Below are 11,664 nucleotides of genomic sequence, written 5' to 3'. Positions count from 1 at the left end.
CTTGCATTGGCTGCCAATCAGTTTCACAATTCAAAGTGTTGGTAATGACCTCTAAAGCCCTACATGGCATTGGACCAGATTACCTCTGGAACCACCTGCTACCGCACGAATCCCAGCAACCGATAATGTCCCACAGAGTTGGCCTTCTCTGGGTCCCGTCGACTAAACAATGTCATTTGGTGGGCCCCAGGGGAAGAGCCTTCTCTGTGGCGGCCCCGGCCCTCTGGAACCAACTCTCCCCAGAGAGTAGAACTGCCCCCACCTTCCCTGTCTTTCGTAAACTACCCAAGACTTACTTATGCCGCCAGGCATGGGGGAGTTAAGACATTCCTTCCTCCTAGGCCATTACAAGTTATGCATGGTATGTTTGTGTGTATGTTTGGTTTTATAATAAGGGTTTTTAGTTGTTTTATTAATTGGATTGTTACATGTTGTTTTTATCATTGTTGTTAGCCGCCCTGAGTCTATGGAGAGGGGCGGCATACAAATCAAATAAATAAATAAACAAACATATTCAAATAATTACTTTACTTTAAAAAATTGTAAAAAGAAACTAAAGTTAAAAGAATAAGAATAAATAATGCAAATCATATTTTGGTATCACTCCTATTAATGACCACAATCAGACCCACATATGCAGATGTCCAAATAAATGTTTTGGTCAAATAAAGAGCCAGATGATGCATTTTTTTATTTTGGTAAAATAAATATTTTGTTTTCATATAAGGATCCCAATAAATCTTTCATCTAATCTGTTGTTGAAGATACTGATCCCACTCAGATTCTGAATAGCCCAGAGTCTTTGTATAGAAAAATCTTTCTAGAACATTCTCCTGCTTTACCAGAGACAGAAAGAAAGACCACACTTCCTAGCAATGTTCCCTCTAATTTTTTTCGGTGTGGGCGGAAAAGTATAGTGTCTGAGCGGCAGTCCCTTTGGGACTGGGCGGCATAGAAGAATAAATAAATAAATAAATAAGTAAGTAAGTAAGTAAGTAAGTAAGTAAGTAAGTAAGTAAGTAAGTAAGTAAGTAAGCAAACAAGTAAGTAAGTAAATAAATAAATACAGTGTATACATATAAATAAATATCGGAATATAAAAACACACAGACATATGAAACAACCATCTCTGTTCTAATTAATACTCTTTATAAAATTAAAAGTACTTAGATTTGTTTCATGTAGGTGAATGCATACAGTGTAATATTACACTAAGTATAAGAAATAATGATATAAGATGTAATAGCAATGAAGTATGACCTGTTCAATAATGTATATATGATATATATTCTTTTTTCTTTTTTTAAATCAATAAAAATTGATTTTAAAAAAACCAAAACACAAATTTTCACTCATTTCAGCATTTCCATATCAGTATCAATATCATCCATAACAATCCTATTTACATGGATTTTATTTCTGTGGTTGACTATCATACATTCACCACAATTATTCTGCAAGGATATAGAAACATAGAAGACTGACGGCAGAAAAAGACCTCATGGTCCATCTAGTCTGCCCTTATTATTTCCTGTATGTTATCTTACAATGGATACATGTTTATCCCAGGCATGTTTAAATTCAGTTACTGTGGATTTACCAACCACGTCTGCTGGAAGTTTGTTCCAAGGATCTACTACTCTTTCAATGAAATAATATTTTTTCACGTTGTTTTTGATCTTTCCCCCAACTAACTTCAGATTGTGTCCCTTTGTTCTTGTGTTCACTTTCCTATTAAAAACACTTCCCTCCTGAACCTTATTTAACCCTTTAACATATTTAAATGTTTCGATCATGTCCCCCCTTTTCCTTCTGTCCTCCAGACTATACACATTGAGTTCATTAAGTCTTTCCTGATACGTTTTATGCTTAAGACCTTCCACCATTCTTGTAGACCGTCTTTGGACCCGTTCAATTTTGTCAATATCTTTTTGTAGGTGAGGTCTCCAGAACTGAACACAGTATTCCAAATGTGGTCTCACCAGCGCTCTATATAAGGGGATCACAATCTCCCTCTTCCTGCTTGTTATACCTCTAGCTATGCAGCCAAGCATCCTACTTGCTTTTCCTACTGCCCGACCATACTGCTCACCCATTTTGAGTCTGTCAGAAATCACTACCCCCAAATCCTTCTCTTCTGAAGTTTTTGCTAACACAGAACTGCCAATGCAATACTCAGATTGAGGATTCCTTTTCCCCAAGTGCATTATTTTACCTTTGGAAACATTAAACTGCAGTTTCCATTGCTTTGACCATTTATCTAGTAAAGCAAAATCATTTACCATATTACAGACCCCTCCAGGAATATCAACCCTATTGCACACTTTAGAGTCATCGGCAAATAGGCAAACCTTCCCAAATATACTTGTCATCTACTCTCAACTGTACTCAAGAAGAACCTTAGTATATATTTTAGCCATCATATTTATCAGATGGATGGGCCTGTAATTTGTAGGGTTCTTTTTATTCCTATTGTAATATGTATATACTACTCATGCTACTTTCAGCCCAACTGGAAATTGTAAGAATTATTTATACATGTAAGTGAACCTGCCAATAGTCTGCATCACCGATAGGAATATTTTTTTAAAAAATATTTCAGCTGGTAAAAAATTCCTCTTCAGGAGCGCTATTGCCTTTCAAGCCTTTTAGGATGAATTTCTGAGAATTTCTGATGAATTTCTATTTTTTTTTAGGTTAAAAAAATAGTAGACAAGTTGTATGCTTGTAATTTATTTTTTAAACGAAGTTGATTAATTAATGCTGTGGTCCCTATGTATTCATAAAATACATGTGTTTTATCAACTCTGGGTAAGAGTAAGGGGCGTACATAAGTACACTAGCCTGCCTTTCGTCCCCTGTCCAATTGTCTCTCCTTATCTCATATATCATATATCTTTTCTTCCTTCATATATATTCTCCTCTATTTTTATATCTTCGCTTTATATATAATACTTCATGTCTATTCTCTTCAATATGTATTGTGTATTGGACAAAATAAATAAATAATAAAAATAAATAAATAAAGATAATCAATTCATATTCTTTTCATGAAGCTGGGGTGTGGTTACCATTGAAAATATCACTATTTTTTTTCCTGAGCAAAATATGAGTTTACCATCTCTGCTGCGTCATCCATTTGTATAGAAGACCTTTTGATTGATTGTATATAGCGCCTCTCCTAATCTTCCCAAATGTGAAGAAGAAGAAGACCCAAGCAGTGGTAATGATATAATAATAATAATAATAATAATAATAATAATAATAATAATAATAATTTATTGGATTTGTATGCCGCCCCTCTCCGCAGACTCAGGGCGGCTAACAACAATAATAAACACAACATGTACAATCTAATAATAAAAACAACTAAAAACCCCTATTATAAAACCAAACATACACACAAACATACCATGCATAACTTGTAATGGCCTTGGGGGAAGAGCTATCTCAACTCCCCCATGCCTGGCAGTATAAATGAGTCTTGAGTAGTTTACAAAAGACAGGGAGGGTGGGGGCAATTCTAATCTCTGGGGGGAGTTGGTTCCAGAGGGCCGGGGCCGCCACAGAGAAGGCTCTTCCCCTGGGGCCCACTGAAAAGTCAGGACTCCGGTGGTTTAATCAGAACTGGTTTATTCATAACAAGACAGGATACAAGCACTGGAACAGCAGATTCCGAATTGAGGGGAACGGCTAATCCGTTGCCCTATTTATACTCTTTTAAAACGGCGGGCTTTCTTTAACTGACAACAATTTAACCTTCACGGCTATTTTCTAAATAGCCGCGTCTGAACCAATCACAGAATTTCTGTGAATATTTTTAAACGAACACAACACCCACCAAACGACATTGTTTAGTTGACGGGACCTGGAGAAGGCCAACTCTGTGGGACCTTATCGGTCGCTGGGATTCGTGCGGTAGACGAATGAGAAGTCATCCCCTCTACACCGTGGATCCCAATCCCCAACTGTGACACCTAAAATGGCCATGGTGATAAGCAGCTCTTAATTTTCAAAGAGAAGATCTGGTTGGACTATCTCCCATGCATCTACCATCCCTCTCAATGTAATGATAGAAAACATGCATACAAACCTGAGGGATTTTGTATGTACCACCTAACCTTGACACCTCAGTTGTGATCTCATCAGCAGCTGCATCAACAAGAACTAAAATGTTGTCCTTCCTTCCACAGCTGTAGTTGGGAACATTGGCTTTTCCAGTGGAGAGCATGTCCAGCAAGGCTTCCGAAGTGCCATGTATATTCAAATAGTTGTCATGAATGTGGTAACCAAGTGTGAGATTTCCCAGATATTTTTTGTTGGCCACTTGAATATTAAAAATGTACCGTAGAATCATATCCATATCAGAAGGGTGACTAATTTTAAAAAAGTGTTCATGTTATCATCAACATCATCATCATCATCAATAGCAAAACAGCAATTGATTTTTTTTCAATTTACTCTTCTTTGCCTACAAAAGTCTTCCAAGTCTTAAGCTAACATTGACCCAAAATCTAATGCAAATGATAATCACCCATCACAATTTCCTTTTAAAGAAAGTTGCGAAGACGGGAATAAAATGTTTTTCCACCCTGATTCATAATCACAAACACAGCATTATATGCAGAGTACTACCGTATTTTTCAAAGAATAAGACACACTTTTTTTCTCCCTAAAAGAGGCTGATAATTTGGGTGTGTACTCTGAATGTAGCTTCCCCCCCAGCCCTAACTAGCTGCTAACAATCTTTCCAGCTCTAACCTTGCAGGCTCTTTCATTGTTTCTCTCTGTGAAGAATGTTTTCCGAGCCCTAAGTCTTTCCAGGTTTTTTTCCCCTTACTCTAACTTACTCCGAATAATTTTCTTTCCAGCCCTAACATAGAAACATAGAAGATTGACAGCCAAAAAAGACCTCACGGTCCATCTAGACTGCCCTTATACTATTTCCTGCATTTTATCTTAGGATAGATATATGTTTATCCCAGGCATGTTTAAATTCAGTTACTGTGGATTTAACAGCCACGTCTGCTGGAAGTTTGTTTCAAGCATCTACTACTCTTTCAGTCAAATAATATTTTCTCACGTTGCTTTTGATCTTTCCCCCAACTAACCTCAGATTGTGCCCCCTTGTTCTTGTGTTCACTTTCCTACTGTCCTGTTCGGGTCGTATGTGACCCGAAGCCAAGTTTGAGTCCCTGTAAAAAAATTTCCCTGCATATCTGAAACTTGAAATTTCATGACTGTTCATCATTTCAGGGGTTCTCTCTATGAGAATTTTTTTTTGGGGGTGGGGGGCTTAGTTTTTGCTGGGCAAAAAAAGTTACAAATCTTCTGTTCCCGGGTCAGTGCTTATGTTTGGTCTTTTTGAAAGCTTTTCTCACTTGAAAAGTAGTCTGAACATTTCTGCACACATTGGAATGAAAATTGAACTGAAAAAATTAATCCTTGTTGGTTTATTTTGCACATAAATGTGCCTCCCCCCCGTTTTTGTGAAATGTTTTTCAATTTATGGATAGTTTTGCTTGCAAAATGCATTCTATTTTACTGAAGTTGGTGTGGGATTGGTAGCTTGAACATTTCTGAATATAAGAAAAATATAAAGGAACTGAAAAAAATGATTCTTACTGGTTTTTTAACATCAGAAATAAGGCCTCCCCCCCCCCGGCTGCTTGCAACCATTTTCACTTTTTATTTTTTTATGCTCCAAATCCAAAATATTCTTTAAAATCTTAGGCATTCATTTACTCAATTTAACAATGCTGATCATCAAAAAAATATTTGTGGGGGTGGGGAAAAAAATTTTTTCTGGGCAAAAAAAAAGTCACGTTTAGTCTGTTCGGGTCATATAGACCCGGACCAAAATGATTTTTTTTTAGGTACTTGAATTTGGTCTTTTAGAAAACTTTTTCAACTGGAAAACTAGTTTGAACATTTATGAACATAATGATATGAAAATTGAACTGGAAAAATTGAGACTTATGTTTCTATTTTGATCGAAAAGCCCCTCCCCCCATCCTTTCTGAATTTCGTGTCAATTTATATTTTTTAAGGCTACAAATCCCTAAGGAATTTTCCCCCAAAAGGTTTGATATACTAAATTGAACAATCCTGAACATAAGAAAAATATAAATAAACTGAAAAAAATGGTTCTTATTGGTTTATTTTTGCCACAAAAGGGCCACCCCCCTCGGCCTTGCTGTGTGCCATTATTGTCACTTGTTATACATATTTGGCTAGAAATATTTGGAATATCCTTTTGAAAATCAACCACATTGTAGCCAGATAACTAATTTTATGAAAGAAATCCATTTTACTAAAAAAAAGTATGTAAGTTTGAAATTAACAGCATATTTTTTATATAAATTGAAATAACTTTATGTGCAAAATAAACCAATATGCATCAATTTTTCCAGTTCAATTTTCATATCATTATGTTCAGAAATGTTCAAGCTACAAATCCCACACCAACTTTAGTAAAATAGAATGCATTTTGATAACAAAACTATCCATAAAGTGAAGACTATTTCACAGAAACGGGGGGGGTATGCATTATATCAGCAAAATAAACCAATAAGATTTACTTTTTCCATTTCAATTTTCATATCATTGTGTGCAGAAATGTTCAAGCTACCAATCCCACACCAACTTCAGTAAAATAGAATGCATTTTGCAAGCAAAACTATCCATAAATTGAAAAGCATTTCACAAAAATGGGGGGAGGCACATTTATGTGCAAAATAAACCAATAAGGATTAATTTTTTCAGTTCAATTTTCATTCCATTGTGTGCAGAAATGTTCAAACTTGTTTCCAGGTGAAAAAAGCTTTCAAAAAGACCAAATATAAGTACCTAAAATGATCAATTTGCAGTCCGGGTCAAATAGACCCGGGAACATAAGATTGGGGATTTTTTCTAAACAGAACAGCAGGGTTAAAAACACTTCCCTCCTGAACCTTATTTAACCCTTTGACATATTATATGTTTTGATCATGTCCCCCCCCCCCTTTCCCTTCTGTCTTCCAGACTATACAGACTGAGTTCATGAAGTCTTTCATGATAAGTAACCTAACCTAATCAGGTGCTAACAATGTTCCCAGCTCTGACCCCCTTGCAAGCACTTTCATTGTTACTCTCTGCAAAGAAGAATGTTTTCCAGGCCTTAAGTCTTTGCAGGGCTTTTTCCATTGCTCTACTTGCTAAGACTGTTTCTTTCCAGGTGCTAATGATGTTTCCAGTTCTTCCTGGTTTTCAAGATCTCATTGTTACTTTCTCTGAAGAAAGTTTTTTTAAGTCCTAACCAGGGATAAAATAATGTGCTGGCTAAGGACACTAGCCAAATGAATACCTGGTAAGCAGATTCTTTCCCCTATTTTCCTCCCCAAAAACTAAGGTGCGTCTTATACTCCAAAATATGGTAATTTTTATCTGCCCAGAGATTAGAATTTAATGTCATTAAATCATTAAAGTAGAACCATCATAATAGCAAACTACTTTTTTTAGCAGCAATCCAGAAAAGAAACACACATGTACATATACGCATACACACACACACACACACACACACCCATTCTCTATTCCTGTAAACATTAGGTATTTAATATGAATAAGGCAGAGCAAATCCATTATTTTAAACTAAAATCAGTATTCAAGTGATTACTCAAGATTGAACTGGGAAGATTTTATAACTTGGACTTGTTTCAAAGCCCATTCCCCAATCATTATATTGGAATGTCTTCTTAAAAATATGACCAAAAAAACCCCCACCACCCAGATACCATGGAAGTCAAAATGATCCAGAAAATTAGCTGAGTTCACCAACACAGGAATAAGGGAAATAAGAAGAAAAAAAGGAGAACATTAGAAGGGCAAATGGAAGGGAAAGCCTCACACTGACTAACTTACAAGCTTGTCTGAATAGAAGGAGCCTTGTTGAAAGGCAATGTTCCACTATGCAATATTTTTATTCCAGTGGTGATCATAGTAATAAGATGGTCTCCTGGCCTGTAAAAGCTCCTGGGTCTTTTTTCATCCTGGTAATCCAAATTCAGCGGGCACTTCATTCCAAGAGTTTGGGATATCAGCAGCATCAGAACCAGGAGCAGGCGGTCCATAATTCATAGGACTGAATCAATCTCCTTCCTGTTTCTAATCAAGAACAAGAAGAATTAGAATTTAAAGCATCCTCACAAAATGGAAATGCCAGTGGCTTTCCTGATTCAGGCAAAGTAAGTGAGCTTCACCTAGAAAGGAGAAAAGGAGATATTTAAAAAATACAGCACTTCTGTCCCTTAACATGCCACATAGAATATGACATAAGGCATTTATCCTTTTCTGATGCAAGATCCCTTTCATATTTCTTCAATCTGATGTTTATGTCAAAGGCAAAAAGTAGCAGAAGGTGTCTCAAAGACTAGAATTGTGAAAATTACAGTGAGAAGAAAATTCTCCTCTTGGGATCCTGAATTTCTTCCAGGGCTACACATTTAAATGATAGCATCTTGGTGGGGGGGGGGGGGAAATCACAAATCTGCCTCTGCACACACTGTTCTTTAATGGTTGTAGTCCTTCCTGTCACCACATGTCCAGAAAATGAGGCTGGAAGAAGATAGTTCAACAACCAGATAATGACTCCTGCTGTTCTTCAATGTTGGATCTTGTCTCCAGAGAGCACTGGAGATATTATCAGACAGAGCTATTGGGGTTTGGTGACATTCTAGGTTGGGTGGCACTTAATTTTAGTGCTGCCCATCTTCTAATGTCAATTAAGTATCCAGTACCCTTGAAACCTGTCTGTTAAAAGTTAAGTCTGTTTATGGATCTGTTTTTTAGTAGATCTTCATATATGCATTGTAAATTCAAGTCCACGGAGAGGGGCGGCATACAAATCCAATAAATAAGTAAGTAAGTAAGTAAGTAAGTAAGTAAGTAAGTAAGTAAGTAAGTAAGTAAGTAAGTAAGTGGGTAAGTGGGTAAGTGGGTAAGTGGGTAAGTGGGTAAGCGGGCAAGCGGGCAAGCGGGCAAGCGGGCAAGCAGGCAAGCAGGCAAGCAGGCAAGCAGGCAAGCAAGCAAGCAAATAAATAAATAATAAATAAATAAACAAACAAACAAACAAACAAACAAACAAACAAACAGTTATAATTATGGGATACAGCTTATGAAAACCTAAATCCCCCATCTCAGAAAATTAGAATATTACATGCGATCAATTAAAAAAGGATTGTACATAGAACAATATTGGACTTCTGAAAAGTATTAACATGCATATGTAGTCAGTTTTTTACTTGGGCCATCCTGTGGCCCTGCTGAGATGTTATGGAAGACCAGGATGCTTCAATAGCAGCCTTCAGCTCTTCTGCATTGTTCCTTGTCATGTCTCTCAACTTTCTCTTGACAATGCCCCATACATTCTCCATGGGGTTCAGGTCAGGTAAGTTTGCTGGCCAATCAAGGACATTAATCCCACAGTCATTGAAGCAGGTTTTGGTACTTTGGGCAGTGTGTGCAGGTGACAAGTCCTGCTGGAAAATTTAAGTCACCATCCCCATAAAGCTCATATGCAGATGGAAGCGTGGAGCATTCCACCTCTGCCCTCAGGCATGGGGGAACTGAGATAACTTCCCCAGGCCTATACTGTTTATGTATGGTATGTTTCGATTTGTTTGTTTGTTTGTTTGTTTGTTTGTTTGTTTATTTCAATACACACTGAGGGTTTTAGTGGGTATATCTCTATATACACATAGTAAAATACATGAAGAAGGTTATAGAGGAGATACTCATAGTAAAATATATCTAAGAAATAATAGAAAATAAGATATAGTAATAGAACATATCAATGAAAGAATAGAAGAAGAGATATAGGAATAGAAGAAAGGTATAGGAGATATAGGAGAGCAATAGGACAGGGGACGGAAGGCACTCTAGTGCACTTGTACTCGCCCCTCACTGACCTCTTAGGAATCTGGATAGGTCAACTGTAGATAATCTAAGGGTAAAGTGTTGGGGGTTTGGGGATGACACTATGGGGTCCGGTAATGAGTTCCACGCTTCGACAACTCGGTTACTGAAGTCATATTTTTTACAGTCAAGTTTGGAGCAGTTAATATTAAGTTTAAATCTGTTGTGTGCTCTTGTGTTGTTGTGGTTGAAGCTGAAGTAGTCGCCGACAGGCAGGACGTTGCAGCATATGATCTTGAGGGCAATACTTAGATCTTGTTTAAGGCATTTTAGTTCTAAGCTTTCTAGGCCCAGGATTGAAAGTCTAGTCTCGTAGGGTATTCTGTTTCGAGTGGAGGAGTGAAGGGGCTCTTCTGGTGAAGTATCTTTGGACATTTTCAAGGGTGTTAATGTCTGAGATGCGATATGGGTTCCAAACAGATGAGCTGTATTCGAGGATGGGTCTGGCAAAAGTTTTGTAAGCTCTGGTAAGTAGTGTGTATGTTTTCTTAAATTATGGGTTTTTAGTTTTAATTATTAGATTTGTGTTGTACATTGTTTTTCTATTACTGTTGTGAGCCGCCCCGAGTCTACGGAGAGGGGCGGCATGCCAATTTAATAAATAAATAAATAAATAAAAATAAATAACTAAATCTCCCGGTAGATGGCTGCATTAATAATGAAGCACAGTGGATAAATACCAAAAGATGACATGGCTCCCTAAATCAATAGAGACTGTGAAAACTTTTGCATCTCATTTGGAAACCTAGAACCCAGAGTATGGAGGAAGAATGGAGTGGCACACACTGCAAGATGCTTGAGATCCAGTGTAACGTTTCCACGATTCGTAGATGGGCAAGGGGTGGAGAGATGGGTGAGGTGGTATCCGGAGATCTTGTCCTGCCAGTTCAACAGTCCAAACTTGTCCAGAACCTCCTTGGCAGATCTTATGGCTGTTTCAGCCAACACATTACTGGCCAGGTGCCAGGGAGCGAATGCCATGCCTGTAAGGAATACCTGGAATGGTGCTGAGGTGAGCTGCAGTCTGTTATCCGAGATTCTGGTGATGGGCAGCCCATACGTTGCAAAAAGCTTTTTGAAGACCCTGATCACAGCTTTGGAGGTGGTAGAGGATATGAGTTCCAGTTCTGCCCATTTTGAGTAAGCATCAACCACTACCATAAACGTCCGGCCATGGAAAGACCCAGCAAAATCCAATTGAAACATAGAAACATAGAAGACTGACTGCAGAAAAAGACCTCATGATCCATCTAGTCTGCCCTTATACTATTTCCTGTATTTTATCTTACAATGGATATATGTTTATCCCAGGCATGTTTAAATTCAGTTACTGTGGATTTACCAACCACGTCTGCTGGAAGTTTGTTCCAAGGATCTACTACTCTTTCAGTAAAATAATATTTTCTCATGTTGCTTTTGATCTTTCCCCCAACTAACTTCAGATTGTGTTCCCTTATTCTTGTATTTACTTTCCTATTAAAAACACTTCCCTCCTGAACCTTATTTAACCCTTTAACATATTTAAATGTTTCGATCATGTCCCCCCTTTTCCTTCTGTCCTCCAGACTATACAGATTGAGTTCATTAAGTCTTTCCTGATACGTTTTATGCTTCAGACCTTCCACCATTCTTGTAGCCCGTCTTTGGACCCGTTCAATTTTGTCAATATCTTTTTGTAGGTGAAGTCTCCAGAACTGAACACAGTATTCC

The 11,664-nt window shown here is 37.5% G+C and overlaps 1 protein-coding gene across 1 annotated transcript in view; it reads right to left on the bottom strand.

Annotated features, from left to right (window-relative positions):
- The window catches only part of LOC139158810 (vomeronasal type-2 receptor 26-like), a 28,794-nt gene extending 20,815 nt beyond the window's left edge, over positions 1-7,979 (bottom strand). The window contains exons 1-2 of the mRNA XM_070736147.1: positions 7,903-7,979; positions 4,094-4,376 (exon numbers count right to left, since the gene is read on the bottom strand). Coding sequence (XP_070592248.1) covers positions 4,094-4,376; positions 7,903-7,979 — 360 coding nt within the window. The remainder of the gene's footprint in view (positions 1-4,093; positions 4,377-7,902) is intronic.
- Positions 7,980-11,664: the final 3,685 nt, after the last annotated feature.

This window comes from Erythrolamprus reginae, chromosome 2 (genome assembly GCF_031021105.1).
Source record: "Erythrolamprus reginae isolate rEryReg1 chromosome 2, rEryReg1.hap1, whole genome shotgun sequence".
Taxonomy (NCBI): Eukaryota; Metazoa; Chordata; class Lepidosauria; order Squamata; family Dipsadidae; genus Erythrolamprus; species Erythrolamprus reginae.
Note: the sequence above shows the minus strand (reverse complement) of the source record. Positions and strands in the feature narration are given on the sequence as shown.